The sequence below is a fragment of the Meleagris gallopavo genome, chromosome 10, assembly GCF_000146605.3.
Source record: "Meleagris gallopavo isolate NT-WF06-2002-E0010 breed Aviagen turkey brand Nicholas breeding stock chromosome 10, Turkey_5.1, whole genome shotgun sequence".
NCBI lineage: Eukaryota > Metazoa > Chordata > Aves > Galliformes > Phasianidae > Meleagris > Meleagris gallopavo.
Window position 1 is genome coordinate 17,461,600 of NC_015020.2, and position 27,998 is coordinate 17,489,597.

Consider the following 27,998-nt stretch of genomic DNA (forward strand, 5'->3'; position numbering starts at 1 on the left):
ATCAAAATGGTTCCCTTCTAATGGTTCAGTTTCCTGGTGAATTATTTGGTTAAAACCTGGAATTTATTTTTTCAAGACTTGGGATTAAGGTTGACTTTTTGTTGAGTATGGGGGAATGAGAGCATTGATTAGGTTTCATTTATTTGTAAAAATAAACAGAAGGTTAAAAATTAAGAAGAAATAACCTCACATTCCAGGTTGCCTTTGTAAGTGCTGCTTCTTTACTCAAAGCTTCACTCTCCAGTACCTAGGCATTTACTATTTTTTCTGTGTTATATGAACATAACAGAACATGGTTCAGAATTTCTAGCTTAGTATAGACTGTGAGAAATTCTGGGAATTAAAACGTGGGTGATATTACACGAGAGTACAAAACGCTGTAGGTTGAAATCCTGTTAATGTTATTTAAACTTGTCTGAAGGAGGTCTGGTCACCTTGGTTTGTTAAGTCAGCTGTAGTTACTAAAGATCACATTATACGGATTGCTGGTTAAAAATGAATGAACGTGTGTCCAGACTAAAAACTTCTTAATTTTTTCTTCCATTCTTTACCTCTTTTAACTTATTATAGATGTTGTGTATATATAAAAAAAAAAAATCACTAATGTTTTTCTTATGCAAACAAAATCAATTCTTTTCAATGTACTGTGAAAAGTTGGCCCATGTGTGTATATTAAAACACTTCAATATGAGATTTTGGTGCAGAGTATGTTATAAGTCTATGTCTGTGTTCTTTTTTAATGTTTCTTTTTTTTTTCCTGAGTTTATGTACTTGCTATGTTGCAATAATTAACCTCTCAGTCTTCAGTTACTGGTCCTTTATTAAAGCTTTCAGAAGTTTGCACTTTATCTGTGCAGTTCTAAAGGTGTCATGTCTGTGACAGCCTGATTAGACAACATCTGCATTATGATTTATGAACATAAGAAATGGGGGTCATTGAGAAGATGTAGCTTTTGTTTCTATCTGTGCACTTAGATTTCTGTCTGAAGAGAACGTGTAACAAACACCATCTTCAACATCTGAAGTTCAGCATAGGACTTAGTTAAGACAGTAGCAGCATCTGGAATTGGAATTCTCCATCCATTGCAGTGAAGCTCAAGTTTCTGACAGTTGTGTTTTTAGAACTGTGCCTGGTGGAGGCTCAGTGCTGAGGTGCTCGCCTGCTGTGAGCTGGGCTGTAGGACAGTCGGTCCTTGCGGTGCTGGCAGCTGCTGTGGAATTCCTGTAGCAGAGCGGATCAGCCGTCAGACTGCTGCAGCGTGACAGCCGTGTCCTCTGCTCGGCGTAGCTTTCCAGGTAAGGGAATTAGAAGTGCCGTGATGATGTTTTCTTTAACTGAAAGTTTCCATGGCGGTAGCGTATGCTGGCACCCAAACCGGTCTGTGTGCTCTTGTATTTAAAGCAACGTCTGGATACACGATACACGACCTACGTTAGTCTATGTCGGTGTGTTTGTTTTTAATTAAGGGTTTTTGTTAGCTCTGCAGGGCATGCCGTCTCTGAAGTCCTGCTAAAAACAGCCTCTAGTTGTCTAGTCAGCTGAAGAAGCACGTTGGACAAATGATGCTTAGGTGCTCTCCAGCTGTTCTAAGAGACACAGCAGCCCGCCCTCATCTCCGCGCGACGCGCGAACGGCGCCGCCTGCTCGGCGGGAAACCGCTGGGCGGCGGCCGGGGGCAGGTGAGAATTGTGCGCATGCGCGGCCGCGCTGAATTTGGCGCCATTTTCAGCGGGTCGGCCTGGGTGGCTGAGGCCGCGATGTCGAACGGCGGTAGTAAGATGGAAGCGTGCGGGCGAGCGGTCACCTCGGCCGCCTCGGAGTCCTATACGGGTCGCTGCTCCTCCTCCCTGTCGGGGGTGGGCGGGCGCTACACGCTGGGCCTGCTGCAGACGCCGTGCAGCTCTGAAGACAGCGCCGGCGGCTCGTCCAGCGGCGGCGCGGGGCTCGCTCCCTTCAGGGCTGCCGGCAGGAAGGAGCCGCCGCGCTCCGGAAGGGGAGGTAGGGAGCGGCGTCTGCGTTCGGGTGGGTGCCGCTCCGTGCCTCTCCTGCTGTCCTCGGCTTGTCGAGCTGCGGTACCGCAGCCGTCTCTTCATCCCAGCCGTCTGTCTGTTTTGGTTCGGCTCCCCTAAATGACGGCATTCCTCAGGTTTCTTAAAACAAATGCGTTTTGTGCCTGACGCTGTAGATAATTAGCGCGTGAAGTCATTTGGCTGATCTGAATTCCCCCGCAGCGGTTGCTTTCACTGAAGGCTGTAGCAGCTCCAGCGGCCCTGCTCGCAGTCCCGCCCCGCGCTCCATCCGCGCCGTGCTGGCGGGTGCTGTGCGCAGCCATCGCCCTGTACTGCCGGCGTTGTCTTGGCAGACTGGAAAAAGTGGATGGGTTTTTTTGTTTGTTTGTTTGTTTTTCCTCTTCACTAAGACTACTGTAATAACAAAAATGGGACACTTGTTGAAATGCCTTGTGAAGTACGCGCGTTCCTGTTAGCAGCAAATTGGGGTGAAAGCGGTGTGTGTGTTTCACTAAGAGGTACGCAGGCAGTCTTGAATCCAAAACAGACAGAAGCTTGCAGTACCAATTTGAGCAAAGCATAGCTTAATTGTTAAATTTTTATTTTTTTAAAAAGATGCTGATGGTTTGGTTCCTCTGGTCTTTGAAATTGTTTTTTTTTCCCACAGATTAAGGCATTCAAAAGTAATAGCTAAATCTACTCTGCCAACATTCTGAGTGAACTTACGCTGAAGTCTAAGTGAATACTAATATTAACAATCATCTTTATGCACTGTGATGCATATTTTTTTCCACTCTTTACAAATAAATAGAATGTCTATCTGAATTAATACTATTTCTTTATGAATGTATCACGGTGGAAGTTTTGCAAGACCTTTTGCAAACAAACACGGTGCTGTAAATATTGAACTATGATAAAATGTCGTGTAATCAGTTCATTTAAGAAAAATACTTAAGCATTTTGTAAATCAATTTTAATGTAATATATAGAACAGAAACAGTTAATATGTTTCTTAATATGCGGTATTTTGTATGTTTCAAGTGCAAAAAATCCATTATTTTTATATTTAATTTTTTTTAAAAGCAGTTATCCAAGCTGGATTAAGGATTTTATGTTTTCACTCATCTCGAGAGCACTGGAGATATGTAATTTCTTTATTAATTAGTATTTTACTAATTTACTAAATTTAAGAGTGATCTGAGGAAAAAAGTATTTTGCCACATTAAAAAAAAAAAAGGATGAATCTTATGTATCTGTAGAAAAAATGGCAGGTAACAGATAATGAGGTTGAAACTCATAAATTCAAAGGGTCACGTGGAGGGTATTTTTGAGCACAGTTCTTTGCTCTTTTATTGCTGTTTTTTAAAAGGGAATGTGCATGTTAAAACAAAAATACTATTGTGACCTTTTCAAACTTTGAAATTTTCGTAAACAGAAGTATGTACTTTCAGCTATGGATTTTAAGACCAATGGGAAAATGCAAGATAGAGCTGTCTGTTATAGCATTTTTTCATAGATCTGGAACTCATTAGCATATAAAATTATGCGTTGTAAAATTACTTCAGTTATATTGTTTCAGCCCAGGAAATTAACCGGGTGTTTACTACAAGTAAAGTCATTATGGAAAGTAACTATCAATACAGGCTGGTTTTCGAAACGAACTCATTTCAGGCCGGTACTACTGTAGAGAAGGCTATTGGGGATGGATTGCTGGGACATCTCTACGTCTAGTACAAAATGTAAGGTTTTCTAAGATGCGTATGTGTTGCTTTCAGAACAGAAACTGACTCTTTTTTTCCTTCTCTTTCCCTTCAGAATCATATCTTGGGGACAAAAGTTCCTGTGCAGAAAATGGTAGTGCAGTGAATTTCACAAGTGGTTGTTCTGCACAAGGCCTGAATAACACGTGTGTAGGAAAAATACCCTTTTCTATCAATAGATCTATTGGCAGAAGCCATACCCCTGTTACAGGATATTCAGGTAAATTGACGGTGCTTAAGGGACATAGTTCAACATATATTCTCTAACATTTCATTAAACATACTTTATTTTTTCACGTGCTTATAATGCGATAATGAAAGATAAATCATAGTTGTTTTTTATACCTAAGCAGCCTAGATCCAAGGGAGGCTGTCTCTTCAGTGGCTGGCCCTTGTGTGAGCCCAGAGAGACTCCAGCCTGGATCCACCCCTTCTGGTCACTCCCCTTCACCAGGTGCCTGAACAGCAGTTCAAGCTGCGACCTAACAGTGCTCCTGCCTTTATGAACAATGTTTCTTATCATGGTTTCTTTTTAGGCTCATAAAGCATTGTATATCATATATCATGAAGTAATTGGAATTTCTTGTGAGTTTCTTATGTGTTTTATGTTGTTGTTTTCAAAGGTGTAGGTTAGTAGATCCTTAAACAGCACTTACACAGTAGCTCATTGGGTGGAAGTTTTGCAATGCTGCTTACAAGCAAAGCCATCTTACAGGTTAATGTTGTCTTGTGTTATTTTGTGTTTATCTGGTAGTGCTAAAGTAATAATATTCAAAGTTCATCTTTTCAGTCTGAGTTAAGCTCTGTCAGTTCAGTCTTTAGTGATCTTAATGTTATTTAATGGTAATTCTCTGAACTAGTTACTTAAAGATTGGTTCTTAAAAACATCCGTATTTCAATTAAAAAAAAAAATCCCGATAAGACTACAGATGGACTCTTTACTTGAAACTGAATTGAATTATTTGATTGCAGAAAGTGAGCTAATATGGAGTTTGTCATTTCTTATATCTGTTGTGATCCCCTGATTTCTTTTTGACTACTCTAGGAATTGGGGTGACCATAACTTTGAAACCCACAGAGCAGATTTCTCTAACCTTTACGTGTCTTAGCAATTAAAACCATATTTTTCATCTCATTTTAGTCTACAAGTGTATGTATATATGTTTCCATGTGTCTGCATGGTTATTTACACTTGTATGTGGAACTTTTGTCAAAGTTTCATTTGTCTGTATTGAAGGCAACATATCCAGCATACCATATTATGAAGAACATTGGCTGGTCATTGCATTTTTTTTTTAATTTTATTTTTGTGTAACAAACTAAACAACCATCATCAAAATTGTCTAACTACTGTAACCTAATTTAAAATCATTATTATTATCATCAGCGCTTAGTTGCTGTTTAAAAAAAGTAATCAGCTACTGATAAGGGGGAGAGTCAATGGACTGTCCTGGGTAGGTCATTCAGAATAACAACTAGGTTTTCAAAGCAGGCCTTAGATGAAACTACGTGAATGTCATTGCTGGCATCTATCAAACATAGAGTAAATGAAGGTTCAGACTCAGCTATGTGCAATATCAAGGAGTACATTTTCTTAATGCTTAGGTAGCAGTTAGTTGGAGATCAAGTTCTCACTTCCTAGATAAATGTTTTATTCTGGTTGCTTTTTGAGATTTCAGGTGAGGTTTGTTGTGGTTTTGGGGATACATATTGAGTGTATCCAAAAGAAAATGGCAAGTTTAGTGTATTATGCCTTCTTGACAGAACAGTTATGAGAACATTTGTATTCCAGTCTTATTTGAGACCCGATTCCTCTTTTGAGGAAAGCAGTGCTGGAAAAGAATACAAATAATGACATGAAACGAATACAGATCATTGGTACTTCAGGTTGTATATGCTGTCAAAATCCAATACTGAAGAACCTGTTCAACTCAGCTGCTGTAAGGTTTAGTTTGACTTGTGTGTGAAGGTTAAGAACTTGAGATCATGAAGTGACTATATTCTGTGGAGTGGTAATTGTTTTAGTATTGATCAGCAAGTTGCATTTTAGCATTAAAAATGTATTTCAGTTTCTTATTAGCTACTTCAGTGAAATTAATAGATAATTGTTCTCTGCATTTGTTCTCAACAGAAGTTCACATACAGATATGTTTGTCTACCTTATTTCTGCAGTGTTTGTCTTCTCATTTGAATAGCCTAGCTCACAATCCGGGGTTGCAAATTTTGGAACAAAATGTTGCTAGTGGCTTCTTCTTCTTCTACATTCTGAAGAATGTAACACCAAAATTAGCAGAGATGCCCAAGGAAGCACTGTATCCATATTTTTGGTGTTTCATTGGTGAAAAAGTTCAGTACACCAGAGAAAAAGGTCATCACCCTGGTTAATTAAATCTCTTCTGTAGGAAGTGGAGTGATCTAACAGTTAATAGTGCTTCCCCGGTAATACAGCATAATGTTTTGGAGACTCAGTAACTGTTACTAGGCGTATTGTTGCAGATCAGTGCCACAGATGCCCAAAGAAAATCGAGGCAGAATCACGAGGGTCAGCTCGTTTTGTCTGGCTGCTTATCCCCCAGTTCTGACTGCAGATGATAACTCATCTCTCAAACTGTCCTCCTTATTGCCTTGCTATATCCACTACTGAAAACAGCAGTGCTAGAAAGATAGAGATGCATTATTAGTTTCTAAAATCAGTGCTATTCGAAGTTCAGTACTGTATGAGGAGGTTTGGGAGGAATAAGATCAATATGTTGAATTTTGGCACCAGTCAGCTATACTACAATAAACAGTAACTGAACAAAAACTTCCACCTTCACAATCCTCAGTTTGCTAGTTCTGTCACAGCTTGTCCGAGCTTGGAATGTCAAAGTATGATTTTGTGAATATAAAAAAGTGGGTTATAACTGAATATATGCAACTGTTCTGCAGTTACATCATCATCTACAGTCTCTGCTCATACTGCTGCGTCAGTTATTGTAGCTGTAGTAGAAGGAAGAGGCCTTGCCAGAGGTGAAGTAGGAATGGCCAGTATTGACTTAAAGAATCCTGAGGTGATACTGTCACAGTTTGCAGACAATACGACTTATGCCAAGGTATTGATGCATAGCTAACTACCGCATACCTGACAGGCTGGGTACTGTGGATTGCTTGCTTGAATAATCAGGAATGGGAGATCCAGTTTTTAGGAAAAAAAAAATCTCAGAAGGGAAAGTAAGAATTTCTAGAAAATTTTAAATATTTATTTTGTTTAAAGAGCTGCTATTTTCTGTGCTGTGCCTCAGATTTCAGATGAAGAGGAAAGAATGCTTTGCAAAACAGAAAAAGCATTTCTGCAAAGAACAGTGTATGTGAACTACGTGGAACTGAGATGCCTTATACTGCAGAGCATTAGAGGGAATGCATGGTAGTAGAATTTGCAAGTATTTTCCATTAGACAAAACACTTCACAAGTGTGACTTTGATTTGTTTCAGGCAGACTATAGCTTGGGATTTGCATGGTTGTGTGCATGTTCTCAGTTATTGCCAAACCAAATGTATTCAGTTGACAACCAAGTGTTCTGTCCACCACTGCTGCATATTTTAAGATTGAGAAAGTAATCTATCTGGGTGGTGCAGTTCTAATATTAATAAAACTGCTTTCTTAACAATTTTGTTGTGGCTATATGTGCTAGAAAGCAATATAGCTTGCAGTGTATTTACAATATTCAGATTAAGAAAAACTGGATTTTATTAGCATGGTAAGTAGATATGAGTAGGAATATAAACAACTGCTGAATCTATTTACTAAAATTTGTAATATTGTCAGGCTTGTGGGTTTTTGTTCTTTTGTATTTTATTTTTTATCTTATTTTTTTATTTTTACCTTTAGTTAATTTAAAGCTTACCCTGGTTTTAACAGGCATAAGAACTTATTGAACCTGGCAGGAGTGTAAATACTTAGTATTTAAATAGTAAATAAAAAATAGTAGAATTCAAAGTGGCGTGCAGTTTGAGAATGTAGGTGTGTGAGAGAGTTAGACATTCAGATGGTGATGTGACAACTAACAGTTCACTTGAAAGTTAGTAAGGGAAAAACTGAAAATCCCTGATTGAACAAGGCATTTATTTTCTCATACTCTGAAGTACTTGCAGAACCATAGAATATCCCAGGTTGTCAGGGACACTGTGCTTCGGACACAAACATATTTTTGTATTTAAATAACAGTGTTTAAATAACAGATAACTTCTATTTTTTAAAATAGTTTTGTGTACTTTGTGTTTATATAGCTACAGATATATCTAGCTCATTAATGTATAAGCATAAAGTTTGGTCATTATTTACAAGATAAGCTGTGATTTTAAAATATAAGAATTTCATAATTCTTTATTCCTGATACGTTGTAGTGTGAAGCTGTTTTAGATATGGGTTTGTATTGAATTACTCAAGATTTTTTTTTTTCAGGTTATTACTAAACTCAAAATTTTAACACCTCTGGAAATAATAATGCCAAACACTTCTTGTGAAGCAGGGAACACAACAAAATTGTTTGCTTTAATAACAGAACATTTCAAAGTAAGCTCTTAAATTTTACTCTGCATTTTAGAGCTGTTGTTAATTGCATCTGTATGATTGCTGAGTCTTCTACAACTTCTGAAGCTTTAAACGCAGTCAGATTTTGTGTGTTTCCTGTGATTTCTGGCCCTTTTTTTTTTTTTTTTAACTGTAGTAAAGGATAATCCCATTGCAGCTCCAACAGCACCAGTTCTAGTTCGGAAAATTACGGAGACAGATATATTAGCTAGTTAAAGCAGACAATTTTAAGCTTGGCTCATTGAAGTCATGTGCTGAAATCAGCTGGTGGACTTTCTTGGGAGCAAAGATCCTAGCAAAAATAGAGAAGTCTGTCTGATGAAAAAATTATCTGTGGCTTTTTAAAATGTTTGCTTTTTTTCCCTCTGTCTTCCCAGAATGTGACGTTTACAACTGTCCAAAGAAAATACTTCAATGAAACAAAGGGCTTGGAGTATATAGAGCAATTATGTGCATCTGAATTCAGCACTGTTTTCATGGAGATTCAGTCAAAGTATGTTTAAATAAGGAAAAATCATACCATGTCCAGATAAGTTTTTAACAGCTTCATATAAGCTCAGTACAAAAGCCAGTGGCTTGTTGCATTTTTTTAGAAGTTAAGAAGTTCTTAACTTAACTGTTTATTTTGCCTTCAGGTATTTCTGATGTACCCAGAAACTTAAAGATTTCATTGGGTTTTTAGAACTTTCCACTTCCCCCTTTTCACTCTCTTCTTAAATAGGCAATTTAAAAGCTAGGAATGCCTTCCAGTTTGACTTCAGCAAAAGATTTCCTTGTACCAGCAATTTTCTGTATGCATTGTGCAGAGTCTTCATTGAAGCCACATGTAACCACAGAAATATGCATGTACACAGTATGAGATGCATAATATGGGATATCAAGTGTACAGAGACTCAGATATTCACAATTTGATTTCAGTGATCATATTGTACACACTAGATGTGTAAATCCTGGGGTGCGTTAAAAAGGGTGTGGCCAGCAGGTTGAAGGAAGAAATCCTCACCCTCTACTCTGCCCTGACGAGGCCACATTTAGAATACTTTTAGTTCCAGGCTCCCTCCTCAGTTCAGAAAAGACAAGGATCTCTTAGAATGAGCCCAGGGGAGGGCCACAAAGGTGATGCAGGGCCTGGAGTGTCTCCCATATGAAGAAAGGCCGAGTAACCCGTGTCTCTTAGCCTGGAGAAAAGAAAACTGAGGGGGGGAGATCTGATAGATGTTTATAAATTTCTAAAGAGAGATGGGAAGCAAATGGATGAGGCCAGGCTCTTTTTGGTGGTGCATAGTGGTAGGACAAGGAGTAGTGGCCTAGAACTTGAGCATAAGAATTTCTGTACTAACATGCAGGAGAACTCCTTTATGCTAAGGGTGACGGAGCAGTGGAAGAGGTTGTCTAGGGAGTGGAGTCCCCTTTTATGGAGGTATTCAGTACCCACCTGGACGCCACCTGTGCGACCTATTGTAGGGAACCAGCTTTAGCAGGGGGTTGGACTCGGTGATCTCTTGAGGTTCTTTCCAACCCCTGCAATCCTGTGATTCTTAGATGTATGTGCATTTGTTAAATATACTGCTTTTTCAGTGCTCTCAATCCCAGTAGCTGTCAAGCAGCGAGTGTCAAGTCAAGTATTACATGATTTCTTTGGTATACCACTTGATTTTTGGTAACTAAGTAGCACTATTCAACATTCATTAAAGATTATTTCTTTCCAAGGTACTACTGTCTTGCAGCTGCTGCAGCTTTGCTGAAATATGTTGAGTTTATTCAGAACTCCATTTATGCTCCTAAGTCACTCAAGGTCCATTTCCAGGGGAGTGAGAAAACAGCTATGATAGATTCATCATCGGCTCAAAATCTGGAACTGGTAACTAATAACAGAGATTCTCGGTAAGGGCGTTTAAGATTGCAGCACCTAAATCAAGCTTTTCTCATAAATGTGTTTTACTGAAAATTACCCAATTTGCATTTGATTTCAGATAATAATATTTGTCCTTTTGTATGGCTTGTGTGCTGATTCAAATAGTTCAGTTGAGAGGAAAAGTGTAAACTGCAGTAGCAGTGGAGTAATCCTAAAAAAGATGAACACATTCTGAATGCAAGTGTATTTCTGTGTTTTGATAAATGATAAAATGGTGGCTAATATTGTATAAAACTGCATCTGACTTTGTAAACTACTGTAGTTCATGAAGTACACATAGCAGGTAGGAAGGTGCTGAGTACTCTGAAAGCATGCCTTGAATTTGCTGGATACTTTCCCTGGAAATGTCATTTGTTGTTTACCATCATTATTTTTATGAATGCATTCTTCTTGTATGTTTTGTTTTAACAGGAATGGTCACACACTCTTTGGTGTCCTAAATTACACTAAAACTCCAGGTGGAAGTCGAAGACTCAGATCCAATATCCTGGAGCCACTTGTTGATGCTGAAACAATTAAAACAAGACTGGACTGTGTTCAGGAATTTCTCCAGGACGAGGAGCTGTTTTTTGGTCTTCAAGCAGGTAGTAATTTATTTTTTAATACTATTCCTTTTTAAACTTTTTTTTTTTTAATTTGTGACAGTGTGCAGTCTGATTCAATGTGTTTGAAAAGTATTTTATTATGATTGTCAGGTGACATTTCTGTAGTGGTCATTCATAACTTTTGAAGCCATCTTTATTGTGATACTGTGATTTTTTTTTAAATATATTTTGCAAAAAAAAGTGAACTTTTAAAGTAGATAAAAGTCAGTAGGCCAGTAGCTTTTTCACGTAATCGGAGTTTACCTCTTATGGTTTGATACACAGTTCTGGAAGTGGTTTGTTTGTTAAAAACAAATAAAGGCCTTGTTTATGTTTTTGTTTTCTTTTTCTTTGCCTCCTCAAACGTAATGGTCCAGACAAACATAAAAATAATACGGTACCAGAGAGTACGAGTTAGGCCACCTACAGGCATACTGTGTAAGCTTAATCTTTAGCACAAGAGAAACAGAAAAGAGAAATTATTGGCAGTCTTGCACATTCGAGGTTTTCTTTTCTTCTATTTTTGTTTCTAACCTTTCCTTTGACAGTTAGACTGTTCTTACTTTTAATTGTTCTCTAGATCATATATACTTTGAAAGTTGCTCTAGGAAAAAAAATACTGAATTGATACATGTCCACCTATATAGTAATCACTGCATTCTTGGATACAGTAAGTGTAATTATGGCTAAATAATTTAGCAGATATCTTTGTCTTTTGTTGTATTTTTTTTTTGGTAAATAAGAAGCTAGGATAAAAATAAATTGATTATAAATAGTATAAATATTAATAAATAATTGTGTACATTAAAAAATAAAAGAAGTGCAGATTGTTAATATGATTTTCTTGAAATTAGTTACATTTCTGATCTGGTCACTTTTGTTTTACAGTTATCTCCAAATTCCTGGATACAGAACAACTGCTTTCAGTTTTGGTACAGATTCCAAAGCAAGATACAGTATGTTCCAAAACACACTCAAGAATAATGAGTTATCTGCACATTACATGCAAAACGTAAAACATATATCTGTATATCTAAAAATCTATAAAGAAAGGCTGCACCTTAAAGATTCATGGACTAATGTTATCATAGATTGTGAGTATATCATATTTTACAACAGGATAACGTTCTTAAAGGTGAATGTTATTTGGGTTTGCTGTAATATGTCATCATGATGTATTCAGATTGAACTTTAAAAGAGTTTGATTTCTTCATCACTCCCCAGATTCCTTCTTCACAGAAGTACATCCTTCTTGATAATCATAGAATCAGAACGGTTTGGGTTGGAAGGATCTTTATGATCATCTAGTTCCAACCCACCTGCTATAGGCAGAGGTACCTCCCTCTAGACCATAAGGATAGGATGTAAGGAGTTTTCGTATCGGCATGAAAAGAAAAAATCTGTAATGTAACTTTTAGAGGCTAATACAGTTTTTGGTAGCCTGAAGAAAATTATGCATCTTCCTTGCATGAAATTAAAATCTCTCTTAGTTTTCATGTAATATTTAATGGAAATTACTCTTTATCGCCTAAGAAATACCTTTGGAAAAGATTCTTAAGAAGCACTTGGACATTGCTTTGCTGTGTTTATAATGCAGAGATACAGATATATCTTTATCTGATTACTGAATTGACTAAAGCTCCAAAGACAGAACTAGGAATTCTTCTTAGTTTCCAAGATACAGATGTAGTCTGAACTAAGTTAACTTTTTCATTGGGAAGCTGTGTGATTTCCTCTGAGCAGCAGCCAGCTGGCAGAAACCGAGGTGCCTGACTACACTGCATGAGTGGTACTAAATGAGACGGAGTCCTCTTTACACTGATTGTTCCAATATGCAGAGAACCTTAAATGCTCAGGCGTGTATATATGAGAAAGAGGGAGACCTCAATTCTGAATGGTGTCTTGAAATCCTGTCTGCCTCCAGTTCTCAATTTGACTGATACTTTTTTGTTAGCCTTTGAATGGAAGGCGTAGTGAGTCAGCGTATAGGAGAACTTTGTTTCCTTTTGTCAGTGTGTGATTTGGCGTTGGTAATTTCCCAGGAAATAAAATCAATCTAGGCTGATCTGCTGCCATAGCACTTAAATCTGTATATGACCTTGGGAAATTAATGTGAGATGTTACAAAAGATAGGTTTGCACTTTCTCCATGAATATTGAATCCTAAAAGAACTACTGTTATACAGGATGGTTAGCCACTATGGTTGTATTCATTCATTTTCTTCCTTTGACCACGAAGTGCAGAAAGTATAAAGTTGCACTAATAACACTAGTTCTAGTAAAGCTCCTGTAAGCACTACATTAGAATAGGTGTGTTTCATCTTGAAATATCAATTCTTCATAAACTTCTGTGCATCTCCTTCTGATGGTTGATTCTATCATGGGACCTGCACTCCATGTTTTCTGAAGATTATGACTCTTCTGTTAGCATATTTAGTATTGTTTTAATCCTATTCTGTGTTTTAGAGAAAACAACCTTGTATAGATGGTGAGAATCAAAGAATCATTTGGGTTGGAAAAGACCATTAAGAATCATTTGGGTTGGAAAAGACCATTCACCTATGAGATAAAGCAATAGAAGCCCTCTGCCACAAGATTACAGTCTGTGTTATGCGTACGTGAGAAGAAATTTCACTGGAGGCCATACTTCTGCTTTTGTGTTTAAAAACTGACACTGGATTTAGTTTGGAACCAAACAGTGTGTTTATCAATTTCTAAAATTCCTCTCATGTAAGGAGAGAGATCCTTTTCTTCTTTTTCAGAGCACTACCTTCTCATATTGATAGAGTGGAACATGTAAGGATTCACGGCTTTTTATCTTAGATATCTTTTTTGATCCATCTTCAGAGGCTATTTCACATACTATTTGATGGTAACAATAGGGAAATCAGCAAGTATGCATTTCCATGAAGGAAATAATGATACTAATTTTCAAAGTAACTTCTGTTATTCAGGTTATATTGTGTCTGTGTGCACGTGAAAATCTGGCACACACGTATTATCCTAGAGGGTATAAGAGTAATTTTCATGTATATATACATGTTTATAAACATACACGTATAGTGCAGATGCACTGTATGTGTATGTACTTTTTTCTGCTTCCTTTATCCTTTATTCTCTCATCTGGAATTACAAGAGCATGCAGTGCATTGTGTATACATACGCTAATGGCAACAGCAGAATTCTTTATTAGAAATGTAATGGGACAGACATACAAAATAAGTTACATTATATAGAATGTGGACTAAAAATTTTGAAGAGCAAACAAAATATTTAGCATTTACTGACTTTATTTATTTTAAAATTACGTGTACGTATGCTTAAGGACTGTCAGAACAGATTAGATTATGCGCTGTGTAACAGCATTTATGAAAAGGACTGAGCATCTTAGTTATGGTATGTTGTGTAGTGGCTTTGAAAGAGTCTGTACCTATAATGTAAAAGACTAAAAGAAATGTTCACAGCTTGGCTTAGCAGTTTTTCTCAGAGCTGATCATCATCTGTGCAGCCGTAAGAAAAGTGCCACTTCCTGCTGGGCAGTCGATCACAGCCGGCAATGTACAATTTCTGTAAACATTTTTTATGCAGTTGCATACCAAGTTGTCAACATGAGCTTATAAAGTATTTCAGCAATTTTCACTACAAGTTTACAGTATAGAATCACAGTGTGAATTCTGCTAGTTACATACTTTTTTTAAATAAGCATACAAACACTTCCTGTATTTGTAAAAATTCTTCAACAGGTTAAAACTGCTGAATCAAAAATAACTAATATAATCTATCTGAAGCATACTCTGGAGCTTGTGGAGCCTCTCAAAGTAAGACATATCTGTCATTTTTTGGGTGTGAAGTGAAAAGGAATTAGTCCTTCCTACTTGATACATCTCATGAGATTTACCATATATCTTGCAGAATGCAATACTGCCTGCATAGTCTGTTCTAACTGTTTAGCCAAATGAAAAACAATTATTTGAGCCCAGTATTCCTAAGAACTGGATTCTTACATTATCTGAATAATTGATTTTCTGACAAATATTTAACTGAAACTCCCACTGAGGTTCTGCAGGCTGCTTAAGCAACTGCTGATAAGCTTCGGTGAATTTAAGACCTTCCTGGCCTTTAAAAGGGCTATGAAAATAATTAACTGTATGTGTTCACATTTTACTTTCTTAACAGGCTGCTTTGAGAAGCTGTAACACATCCCTGCTAAAGGCCTATTACAGTGCTCTTGAAGATAGAAGGTATTACAATAATTATGTTGAATCTTTGCTTATTTGTAGCAGCAAGCATAACTATTGTTTTGGCTAAAAGCCTGATTTTTATGTTAAAATTCTAATTTTCAACTAATAAGCAAATGCTGGAAAAACCAAAGCAGAAGAACAGCTATGAACAGAAATTAACTGATGAACAAACTGTACTCTGTTAGAAATGATTGTAAGAAGGCAGAAGCAGTAGTTTCCTAGGAAACTAATGCAAAAGTAAACTGTTACTTATGTATATTTGGGTATCTATATCTCCCAAAGACTACCAAATGATATTTTTTGTCAGACATATTTGTACTATGTTTTGAGGTGAAAATGTGCATGAGATTTAATGCTTGTTTCAAAGATAGAGCATTTGCTTCAGTTATTTGTAATTTCAGGATAACAATACAAATTACAATCATAAAATATTATATAGCTAATGTGTGGCACTACTAATACTGCAGGTTTGGAATTATTCTTGAAAAGATTACAACTGTGATTAATGACGATACGAGATATGCAAAAGGATGTCTGAGTATGAGGACCCAAAAATGCTATGCTGTTAAGCCAAACATCAATGAATTCCTTGACATAGCTCGTAGAACATACACAGAAATTGTTGATGACATAGCAGGTATTTCCAAACTGAGACTTTTATTTTCTTGAGTTCAAAGTACGTTGCGTCTAGCATGCAGAGGTCGTGTAATCATAAGCTGTATAACCTTCTGGTGTGGAAAACATCTTTCGCATTAGGATAAGCCTTTCGTCACTGATGTGTAACTGAAGTGCTTTTGATATTGACTTTCAGGTTCTCCATTTGTAGATAAAAATTCAATTTCATTTAAATGAGGATGAGCAATTATATTGTGATCCCTGTATTTAAAAATCTTTTTGTCCTTTATTTGTCTGACATGTTCAACCTGTGTGAATCATTTCCACAGTTTGTACAGGTAAATGTGTGTTTGTCTATATAGTTGGATCCAATTGTTATTTGTGATGTGTAGGTATGATAACACAACTTGCTGAGAAGTACAGCCTGCCACTGAAAACAAGTTTCAGTTCTGTGCGTGGATTTTTTATCCAGCTAAATGCTGATTGTTCAACATTACCCAACGGCCAACTTCCTTCAGAATTTACAAAGGTATCTGCACTAGTTGTATTTTATTAATAATTTTTATATGAGTAATGTATACAAAATGTATAATACACTAACAAAGCATATTATACAGCAGTTTAAACAACAGTTATAATAATTTCAGTGACCATACCTAGAAGTAAATGAAGGTGTAATTTGTACAACCGCCTCATTTCTCATTGCTTGTAATTGTAAAGCTGTCTATCTTGTTGATAACTGTAGTCTTTTATAAGGATTTGTCATGAAAGTCTATTTAGGAAAAAATGAAGCGATATTTTTTCCTCATTTTTTTTTCCACATTTTTCCCTTTTTTTTTCCCTATGTTTTTCCCAGATTGCTTTCTAGAAACTCCTCTGGCTTCTGATTGTGGCAAGTTCTTACTGTTGGTTTGAACTTCCCATAGGTCACTAAAACGAGGAACATATATAGTTTCACTTCAGCAGATTTAATAAAAATGAATGAAAGATGCCAGGAATCCCTGAGAGAAATATATCACATGACCTACTTGTAAGACCATTTAAAACTACTAAATATTTCTGCTAACTGCATTTATTTTGTCCTATTTAAACTATTTACGTTTGTGTTTTTTTTAAAGCCACCGTTTTGATGAATTATGGTTACTTATGGCAGCAATCCATGGTGAGCACTGATCAGTGCCATAAGTGATGTCAAAGATCAAATGCATTACCTGAGGGAAAAGCAGTAACACAACGTGTCCATTGTATTAAACGTCATTAGAAGGACATAGAAGTTTATTAATAATGGTAGTCTTCGTATTTAGTATTTCTTCACACATGACTTATCTGCACAAAGTGATGCAATGAATGTATTAATTTTGTAATGTGGAATCATTACCATTTGAGTTAACAGCAGAGTTGATTGTATCTGTACTTTTGGCCCTGCTGCATGTTGTGTTAATCTGCTGTTTCAGAAGACTTGCTAGGTGTGTAGTGAATTTTGTGGAAATTTCTTTTTTTCTTTTTAGGAACCATGTATTTTTTGTTGTTTGTTTGTTTGATGTTTTTATTAACATGAAGGTCTGAGGGAATTTAGGAGTCACTCTGAGGATGTTACTAAAACACATTTGACTCCACAGTTATGTTTTCAGTTAATTCTGTGTGTGAAGCTTTTGTAACGTGCTTTTGGTATTTGAGCTGTGTCTTGTATCTGATGGCAGTAATCGATCTGAGATTATTGTATAAAATCTTAATATACTTCAAAGAAGTTCAGATATTTGCCTGCATTTGGTAGAGGTGATTGTGTTTTATGAAGTAATCTCCCATCCTAATGTATTCAGAATGAACATAATTAACTGTTAATTTTTTTTTCTTAAGAATAGTGTGTAAACTACTGAATGAAATCTATGAACATATTCATTGTCTCTACAAGCTGTCTGACATCGTGTCAATGCTAGACATGCTGCTTTCATTTGCTCATGCCTGCACTATTTCTGACTATGGTAAGTTTATCTTTTTTCATTCTGTTAAAAACCAAATAAAGACTCTCCAGTTGAAGGATATCCAGGCTGCTTTGTCTGGTTCTCCAATTGCTAAGCCCATGTCATTTATTTTTCTGGGACTCACTAGCTCTTTATGTCTGTGGTCCATCCTTGCCAGTTTTGTGCTGATACTCCTTCTATTTTTGTGCATTGAAATTATATTCTTCCATTCAGCTGCTGTCAGGCTTCATATCCAGTCTTTTCATGACAGTTGCTTTAAGCGTATTCGTTTCAAGTCTGTGAACGTCCTGCATTAACTTTTGTGTTCTGAAAGAACACGATGTAATATAACAGGTCAACATTAAGTATATGTATAAATAAATAGTTACCTGTTTTTCAGCTTCGATTTTCGTAGCACTTTTGGGGAGTGCTTTTATGGAGATCTGAGGAATCCAGGATCGTGTGCTGACTTGTGTATTGTTATGTCCTGTGTCAAAAATTTGGCTGCATTTGCATCGCTGCATCATCTGGCTTCCCTAGCGCCCAGTTCTACAATGTACAAACGAGCACACAGTCTTTAATAAATGTTGATTTGAGCTACCTATCTCTACAAAGAATGCAAACCTGAGATTCCTAGCTAGAGTGCAACGCTGTGTAGATACCAAATAAAATCTGGTCTGGAAAGCCATCTCACCAGGTGTACTAGCTCATCACTACTGATGCTGCTGTGAAATTTCCAGCTCAATAGCAGAGTTAGCTTTGCAGAATGGCACTGATTCTTCATGTTCAGATGATTTCAAACACAGGAGTAAATGATAGGCTTGAGTTATCACAGTCTTTTCCCACCAGGTGAATCAGAGCAGAAGTTTACATCAACAGTTCATGACGAGACGGAAGTGCTTTGCTTCTGCGGTTTGTGCTGCCAGGCCTGAATGCGTATCCACCCAAAGAAATGGGCTTTTGTAGCTTTCAGTCCCTGTTGCCATTTGAGTCTGTCCTGCCTGGACACCGACTTGTGCCACCTGGTGTAGGGAACCTGTTTTGGCAGGGGGTTGGACTCAGATCTCTGAGGTCCCTTCCAACCCCTACGATTTTGTGATTCTGTGATTCTCTCGAACAGCTATCAGCTAATTAGAGTTCCTCAATATTGAAACCCGAAGAACTGCTTTGGCACTTCTTTCTTGAAGGCTTTGCTGTTTAAGCAGCAGTTTTAATACTTGTTAGTCATCAGTGGTGCCATAGAAATAGAATGGTCCTGGTTTGAAATAGTTGTAGATAGAAACTGTATGTCCCCTCATTATCCATATAGGAGTATATGAAGAAAAATAGAAAGAATGTTACTTGCTAGTTCCCCGTGCTGATACAGTAACACACTTGTGTTACAGGTAGAGTTCATGACCTCTGTATTTTATGTGTTTATAGCAGTATAAAAATAAATTACAAAAATTACATTACATGCAAAAATGAAAATGTGTTTCCTGTTTTCCCATTGGATTTCTTTTGAAGCTTCGCTCTGTATTTTCCTTCATTCTTTATAGAGTTCTCTGCTGCTTACCGGGGAACACAAACATTATGTTAATTTTGAAATGTAATGTTAGTTTTGGGATTCTTTTTCTTTTTGTAAAAATAAATCTTGAGGACTTGCATGATGGTCAGAATCCATAGCTGAGGATAGCTGGTAATTCTTGTAAGTGTTCCATCTTTGTCTTGCTGAATACAGGAAAGTAAATATTAGGGAATCAAGACCACAGAGTTTGACTTCTGTTCTGCAGGAACTTCATTTCAGAATGCACAGGTTTAATAACTTAAAGGTTTCTGTACTAATTCTGTGAAGCTTTATTATATCCTCCTTCTCTTTTAGTTCGTCCAGAATTTACAGATACTTTGGCGATCAAGCAGGGATGGCATCCTATTCTTGAAAAGATAGCTATGGAAAAACCCGTGTCTAACAATGCATATCTGACAGAAGGTAGCAATTTTCTCATTATCACAGGACCAAATATGAGTGGAAAATCAACATATCTAAAACAGATTGCGCTCTGTCAAATTATGGCGCAGATTGGTAAGACTTTACTGTATTCATAAACTTTTGCAGCACTTTAATTAGTTTGTGGTTAAAAATGTTTTTGAAGGCTAATAGTTCATCTTAAAGAATAAGATTCTATGTAAGTAGTAAAATGTAATTTTATGTACTTTTGCTTCTACCAGTGCCTGTGTTGCTGAAGAGGCTATTGTAGAATTTTGGGTCTGTGCTTGGAAACTTATGAGGACTCCTCTGTTTACAAGAAAGCCTGGCTAGTTTCAATTAGGGGAAACACAGTTGGAGATTTTATTTTATTTATTTATTTATTTATTTATTTATTTGGAGCATCCTAACTCGGTCTGGCACCTCACGCTAGCTTAATAGTGAGTGTCCACAGAGTAGGCCCACCAGACTGCATATATATTCATCATCCAAAAAGAAGAGATGAACTTGAGAGGACACCTCGATTATGTGGAGAAACATGCTTTCAGCCAAGCAGAATTAATAGATCATATAAAAGCAATAAGTACTGCTGTGCTTTATCACTAAAATTATGGAAGTGAAATACTGACTGTCTAAGCCTTGTCCTTAGGAATTCTTCATGATTTTTTTTTATCTGAAAGGTAAAGGAAGATAAGGCCAGTAGCTCAGGAGAGAGAATTTAATGGGCTGAAATAAATGGTTGAAATTACTTAATAGTGGAGAATAAAATGTGTCCATTATGTGTTTTTTGGATCCAATTCTAAACAAGTTCTTCAGGAATTACTCTCAAAAACATGAATTTAATATGAATAAAGGAGACAGTAAAAATCCATTCATGATAAAAAGCTTCCTGTTCTTTTCAGTAAAACTGGTAATTCTCAGAGATTGGTGAGGTAATATAAATCTTGTTTTGTGGAAATCATGATTCCTTGGGCTCAGTGTCACAGTGGCTGCAAAAATGCAAATTAATCCAACAGGTCATTCTCACTTTTGCATCCCTTCAGACTGACATAGCTTCAGACATATGGTATCTTAAGGTTTTACTGATTGTTCAAGTATAGCATCAGTGTAATATTATTTTTTAAAGTAATGGTAAAATATGTTCTCTGAAGTTTTATAGAACAAGATATATTCTCTGCAGTGCATAAAGACCAAGTGTACAACTGATTTTTTTTTCCCACTGACATATTCAGACAAACTGGCGTTTGTTGTGCTGATATGAGAGAACTTGTATCTTACTTGCTTTGTAGGTTCTTATGTCCCAGCAGAGTATTGCTCTTTTCGAATTGCAGAGCAGATTTTTACCAGAATAGGTATGGATGATGATATAGAAACAAATGCCTCGACGTTCATGAAGGAAATGAAAGAGGTATTAAACATAGATAATATAGGGCCAAATATCTGTTTTTACATTGGACATGATTGAAATTATACTAGTATTTTTCCACTGAAAGAATGTACTTCGAAAACTGTAAAACAAACAAACAAACAAAAAAAGCTTAATCTTTTATTTGAAATAGTGATAGAGAACACACATCTTGTATAATGATGCCCCAATCTGAGTAAAAACCAGTGTTCCACTGGACAGTAATTCCAATGTTTTGCTGTGTTTTGGAACTTGAAGGATTATTTGTCTAAGCCTAAGCATTCTCACTATCTTCTCCCAAACTGATATGCTTTTGAGGAAAACAGTTAATAGAATCATAAATTTTGGAAAAGACCATTAAGGTCATGAAGTCCAACTGTCAACCCACCACCTGCATACCCAGATAACCATGTCCCTTAGTGCTGCATCTGCCCTCTTCTTGAAAATCTCTGGGAACAGGACTCCTCCACTTCCCTGGGCATCCTGTTCCAATGTATTGCTGCTCTTTCTGAGAAGAAATTTTTCCTAATATCCACCTTGAACCTCCTCTGGTGCAACTTAAGGCCTCTCATCCTTTTGCTAGTAGCCTGGGAGAAGAGGTTGAGTCCCACCTCACTATCACAGCCTCCTTTGAGGGAGATGTAGAGAGCATGAAGGTCTCCCCTGAGCCTCCTCTTCTCCAGGCTGAGCAATCCCAGTTCCCTCAGCCTGCTCCCCATAAGACTTGTGCTCCACACCTTTCACAGCTTTATTGCCCTTCTCTGGACACTCTTCAGTACCTCAATATTTTTCTTGTAATAAGGGGCCCAAAACTGAACAGTACTCAAGGTGTGAATTCACCAGCGCCAAGTACGGTGGGGCAATCATTTTCCTGGTCCTGTTGGCTATGCTCTTTCTGATAAAAGCCAGGATGCTGTTGGGCTTCTTGGCCTTCTTGGCCACCTGAGTACACTGCTGGCTCATGTTCAGCCAGCTGCCAAGTAATCTCCCCAGACCCTTTACCTCCGTGCAGCTTTCTAGCCACTTTCCCATGAACCTGAGGTGTTTGATAGGGTTATTGTGACCAAAATGCAGGTCTGGTACTTGGTCTAGTGAAACCTCATACAGTTGGCCCTAAAGCCCATTGATCAGCATACCCAGATCCCTCTGTAGGGCCTTTCTGTGCTCAGGTAAATCAGTACCCTCCCAGCTTGGAGTCATCTGTGAACTTAATGAGGGTGCACTCAATCCCCCTCATCCAGATCATCAGTAAAGATACTGCACAGGTCTGACCCCAGTACTGACCCTTGAGGAGTACCTCTAGTGACCAGACACTGCCTGGATTAAACTCCATTCGCCACCACTCTCTGGGCACAGCTGTCCAGCCAGTTTTTTACCCAGCAAAGAGTACATATGTTCAGTGGAAAAGAGAAAGAGTTGTAGGGTTAACCCATTGATGGTTTAGAATTTACAGCTATTTGGAAGGTATAAAAAGTAAAATTTATGAATCTGACATGAGCCTTTTACATTTCTGAGTTTTTATCTGAATAACACAAGGTATTTCACTTAGTAGCGGGGTTTTTAAAAGTGCTTTCCTAGGAATGATAACTAATAAAATATTTTCCTAGATAACATACATCATACAAAATGCTAATGACAAATCACTCATCATAATTGATGAACTTGGCAGAGGTACCAGTGCTGAAGAAGGTATTGGCATTTGTTATGCTGCCTGTGAATATCTTTTGAATTTGAAGGTAATTCTGAAAAAAAAGTAGTAAGCTTTTTATAATTATTTTATTGTACTGTAAGTGTTGTGGTTTCACATAACTTAAATTTTATAGAGATTTCTTGCCTAGAAATGACATTTTTCATAACTAGTGAGCAGTAAGAGTTACAGTGACAGAAAATGCTGACATTCTGCATTCTGATCATGGGTCCCCATCTTTTTTGCAGCTTGCTTGGTAACTCGCTTTCTTATCCTAGATAAGAAAAAATACTAACCTTGTGATGTTTGTGTAGTTAGTACTTCTGTGCTTGGGCACTAAAGGGGATGGAAGTTCCACACAGCTGAAGTGTTCGCTGTGTAGGTCACATGCAGAGGTTTGTTCAGAGAATGTCACAGGATTTTAGATTGGGAAGTTGCTCCTCTGTTACTAGCTGTAACCTGGGTAGCCTCAGCTTGTTGTCAATTTATAGATGTTTATAGATTCAGTGTCTTGTCAGAGTTCATTCAGAGTACCGTTGTGGTTTTATCTGGAAATCTCACATGTTTTCTGTAGCTTGTACCTCAGCAAAAACATTCACTGAAAAAAAGTAAAGCGCCCATTTGATTCAAAATACACATTTTAGAAGTATCGCGGGCTTCCTGTTCTATCTGGTGTTTCCCTTCTATTGAGAAAAGAGCTGGGGAACCCCGAGTGGGAAAACATACGCTTGCCAGTGTTAGAACTCATCACTTAGGTTTTTTTCTTATTTGTTTGCATTATTCATACTTTTAGTAATTTAAATACAGCTCTTCGGAGTTGTGGATAAAAACCTGGAGAACTGTGAGAGTGTTTTTCTTATTTGTTGTAATTTATCAAAGGATCATTAGAATCATGAATTTTGTTTCTTTTTTTCTTACTTAGGCATTTACTTTGTTTGCTACGCATTTCCTGGAGCTGTGTCATATGGATGCTCTGTATCCCAATGTGGAAAATTACCATTTTGAAGTGCAGCATGTGAGAAGCAGCGCTGGAAAGAAGGAGAAAATTACGTATACTTACACACTTTCTAAAGGATATACAGAGGAAAAGAACTATGGTAATACATTCCACTGTGACTAACTTAGTAGAAGAATGTGCAAATTAAAGGATTATGAGTCAGTAAGTCATGAGTGACAATAAGGTATAACTGTGTTTTAAAGAACTGTAGAAATCCATATTTCTAAATGCAAGATTCTGTACCTGAATCTGTCATTTAGATGAGGTTTAATAGCCACACATGATTACTGCAAGTCAGTGGTGACTGAAAACTACAAATTATTCCTTGATTTGATGAGACTTCAGATGCCTCTTTATCAGAATTTCAGGTGTAAGTTTTTTTGTCGTTAGCAGAACAAGGCCAGTTTCAGATGCTGCAACCCTAACTCAGAAATTCCAAATGTTTACGTATTGTCTGTGAATAGCAGTTCCAGGGGTCAGTGCAGGGTCTGGTTTTGTTCAACGTCTTTATCAGTGACCTGGATGAAGAGAGAGCAATCTGGCTGAGAGTGGACTCTGGTGATACAAAGCAGGGAGGAGCAGCTGACACATCGGAAAGCTGCGCTACTGTTCTATTCTGTCCAGGTCTTGTTGAGAGTTGGGCAGAGAGGAACCCGATGAGGTTCAACAAGTTTAAGTGTAGTGTCCTGCACCTGAGGAGGAATAACTGCATGCACCAGTACAGGTTCATGGCTGACCTGCTGGAGAGGAGCTCTGCAGAGAAGGACTTGGACACCCTGGTGGGCCACAGGTTGGCCATTAGCCAGCAGTGTGCCCTGACCAAGAAAGCCAGAGGTATCCTGGGATGTGTGAAAAAGACTGTGGCCAACAGGTCAAAGGGAGGTGATCCTCCCTCTCTACTCTGCCATGGTGAGGCCGGATCTGGAATATTGTGTCCAGTTCTGGGGTCCCCAGCTCAAAAAAGACAGGAATAGACAGGGATCTCCTAGAAGGAGTCCAGTGCAGGGTGACAAAGGTGATTAAAGGCCTGGAGCATGGCCTGTACAAGGAAAGGCTGAGAGACCTAGGGTGTCTTCAGTCTGGAGAAGAGAAGGCTGAGAGAGGATCTCGTAACTGTTTATAAATACCCAAACTATGAGAGTAAAGAGGATAGGGGCATACTCTTTTCAGTGGTGTGCAGCAATAGAATAAGGGGCAACAAGCAGAAACCGGAACACTGACAGTTCCATGCAAACACAAGGAAGAGCCTCTTTACTTTAAGGTGACAGAACACTGGCACAGGCTGCCCAGAGAGGTTATGGAGTCTCCTTCTCTAGAGGTATTCAAGACCTGTCTGGATGCCTACCTGTGTGACTTGCTGTAGGAAACCTGCTTTAGTAGGGGGATTGGACTTGATGATCTCTTGCTGTCTTGACTTTGTCTTAATTGAGCAGTGTTGTATTGAATAATAATAAAAAAAGTGCAGGGGCTTTTGTTGTTGACCATTTTTAACCATACATTGTTAGAAGCACAGAATTTCCTCTGCACAGACAGAGTCAGAGACAAAAGTTAATAAATAAATAAATAAAAATCATGCTAGGGCAGAAAAAGATCTTTTCACATATTTTTCTTACCCTGAATATCTGACAGCTTTGCAGCTGGCAAGGAACAGAGTTTGGAAAATGACACCTGCATCTACTAAATACCCACATTCAGGGGCAAGTACATTTAGCACAACCTGAACTTGAAAAAAATAGACAGAAAGCTGTGATTACTGCTGTGCCATTTTTCATTCGTCCTTTGGAGTGTCTGATCCTGCCCATTTAATGCCAGCTGTAACTTCATATGGAAGTATATTTTAGGGGCCACATTGTAACAAAGTAGACATTTTATTCAGTAACTCCAGTAACAGTATTCATGGAAAAAGAGACAGAAAAATTATATCAAAATAACTTCTTAGATGAATATTTTACCCTTCATAATGAGCTGATTGTAGAATAAATAATGTGGAAGGTAGAATCAAATGTTATCCTAAATCTTGATTTGTGTTTCCTTTGTTTAGGATTAAAAGCTGCAGAAGTTTCCTCTCTACCACCATCCATAATTTTGGATGCAAAGGCAATCACAACCCATGTTGCTGAACAAATTTTGGTATGTAGCAGTCATTTATAAATGTACACTACTGTAATTATCAGTTTTTGTAAAACTCTGGTTTATTTTAAATATTTCTGGAAGATTATAGCATAAACACTACATAGGCTTTTATGATGACAGATGTCATCAAGAAAGTAACATTTTGATTTCTGAAACTAATAGTAAGAGATTTTGCTTAAGGCCACTGTTAGGTGACAACAGAAAGCAGCCTTTGGGATTCAGGAGCACTGGCTGTAATGTTGGCGTACCAACCAAGAATCAGCAGATCAGAAATAGCGTGCAAAAAAGCCCTCGAATGCTTCTATTTTAATAATAGGAAGTTATTAATTTCCTGTTTTAAAGTATATGTATGCTTTTAAGAACAGCACAGACAGAAAACTACTCCCGAGATGATGAAACACAGAGCTGTGTACCACTTAGCCATGAGATTGGTTCAGGCTGCTAGAAATTCACGATTGGATTCGGATAGTTTGCAAGTATATTTGAAAGGCTTGAAGAAAAAGTACACAGCCAGTTGTGCTGCATCTGAATGGAGTGATGAGCAACATTAACTCGTAACAAGACTGTTGAAGTAAATTTTGACTGCAAGATGGTTTTATTGTTTTCCATAATATTTAAAAACACTGTTTTTCATATATTTATAACTTAATTTTAGTTGAAATTGTATCTGTTAGTAAAAGAAACTGTTTCTTCTTTTGCCAGAAATGAGATCATTTACTTTCTATGCAAAACAGTTCTTTTCTTTTGGTAGTGAACATATTCTATCCCTTTCATAGTTTCACAGACAAAATGTAGTCTAGTTAACCATTTGTGCACTAGAGATGCGGTGTTATGCTACTTAATAAAAAGCAGTCTGAAACAGACGGTCCACTTGTCTCATACAGGGAGCTGTATTTGCGCCGTTGGATATTCATCCACAAACGTTTCTGTTTCCTACGCACGGAGGGTTCTGGCTCTCTAAATCACGATGTTTAATCCATCAGCAGGCAGTCCTGGAAAGGGGCAGCGGTCCACTAGAGCGAGGTGTCCTGATCCCCTGGCACATGCAGCATGGCACTCGTCTGCCTCTTCCTGGGGCATAGGGCCCAGTTGTGCCACTGCTGCTGTCTGCTGCAGGTTTTCAGAGCGGTGCTGCTGCGGGGGTGGGACGAGGGATGGTGATGGGAGGAGCAGTGTTCCGCAGCAGCACTTCTCCAGAAGTAGCGTGCGTGTGCGCAGATGTGCAGAAGTGCTGTCCCTTTCTTCTAACTGCTCAGCAGAGCGAGACTGCCACTGTCTGCACTCACTGGTCCTTCAGGCAATAACATGAACGTGCAGGGAAGGGAAGAAGTGGCGTCTCTTCTCCAGTATCTGCACTGAGTCCGCTTGCGTCTACAGGCAGGAGTCTTACGTGCAGTAACACACGTGTGCACAGAAACGTGGAAGTAGCCTTTTTTTTTTCTCTAACCACTCTGTTTCTTGAACCAGGCCCATGGTCTTCTTCCAGGCAGTAGTAGAAATGCAGAGGAACAGGTGGAAATGGCTTCATTTGCACTGAGCACTCGAGGTCTGGGTCACCTGCTCACAGCCCCCAGCGTTCTTCCTCTGTTCACTCTGCACTTAACCACATTCTTGGCCCCAGTTGAGCCCTGTGAACGGCCCGTCTCTGCTCCCTGCTGCCCTTGTGTGCCCCTGTGGCGTGCAGTTGGCTCGTCACCACAGCACAGTGGCATGTGTTCACCCCAGAGCTGTGCTTGCTTGTGCTGCAGGGCGGGCTGCTGCTTCCTGCTGGCTGGAATCTAGTTCTGCAGGTGCTTCTCCACATGCTGGGTGGATGTGGAACAGTCAGGAAATGGAATCCTGCCTTGGAGGAAAGAACACTGCTTTGTCTTGTGCCTCTCCTTAATCCATGGTTGTCCAGTCTTCTGCCTTGCCTGGGCCATACTGAATGAACAGGAGTTGCCTTGGGCTGGATACATAATATATATAAGCAACAGAACATTGTTAATGTATTTTTTAGCATTGCATTGAATTTGACAGCGTGTTTCTGCATATAATGTCTTTTCAAGTTGTGTACTTTGGATAACATGGCTTCCTTGCAAATTAAGCATGGTGCCACAGTACCTGATCTCATGCTTGATCTGGTGGTTGGCAACCCTGCCTGTGACAGAGGGGT

At 38.2% G+C, this 27,998-nt stretch overlaps 1 protein-coding gene across 4 annotated transcripts; it reads left to right on the plus strand.

Annotated features, from left to right (window-relative positions):
• Positions 1-885: 885 nt before the first annotated feature.
• Positions 886-26,709, plus strand: MSH4 (mutS homolog 4). 4 transcript variants are annotated; one of them, XM_010716001.3, is made up of 20 exons: positions 1,673-2,023; positions 3,826-3,990; positions 6,699-6,862; positions 8,212-8,322; positions 8,718-8,833; positions 10,051-10,224; positions 10,667-10,839; positions 11,728-11,795; positions 14,582-14,656; positions 15,015-15,079; positions 15,547-15,716; positions 16,087-16,223; positions 16,621-16,724; positions 17,552-17,676; positions 19,517-19,717; positions 20,911-21,029; positions 22,634-22,762; positions 23,636-23,810; positions 25,752-25,840; positions 26,209-26,709. In XM_010716001.3, exons 1-20 carry the CDS (start codon positions 1,696-1,698, stop codon positions 26,392-26,394), a joined length of 2,874 nt encoding a protein of 957 aa, XP_010714303.1. In that variant the 5' UTR covers positions 1,673-1,695; the 3' UTR covers positions 26,395-26,709. The 4 variants fall into 4 exon arrangements, 2 of the variants coding, with proteins under 2 accessions (XP_010714303.1, XP_003208983.2); XM_003208935.4 differs by having other exon boundaries at positions 1,675-1,999; XR_004160802.1 differs by lacking the exons at positions 20,911-21,029; positions 25,752-25,840; positions 26,209-26,709 and having other exon boundaries at positions 886-2,023; positions 23,636-23,771.
• Positions 26,710-27,998: the final 1,289 nt, after the last annotated feature.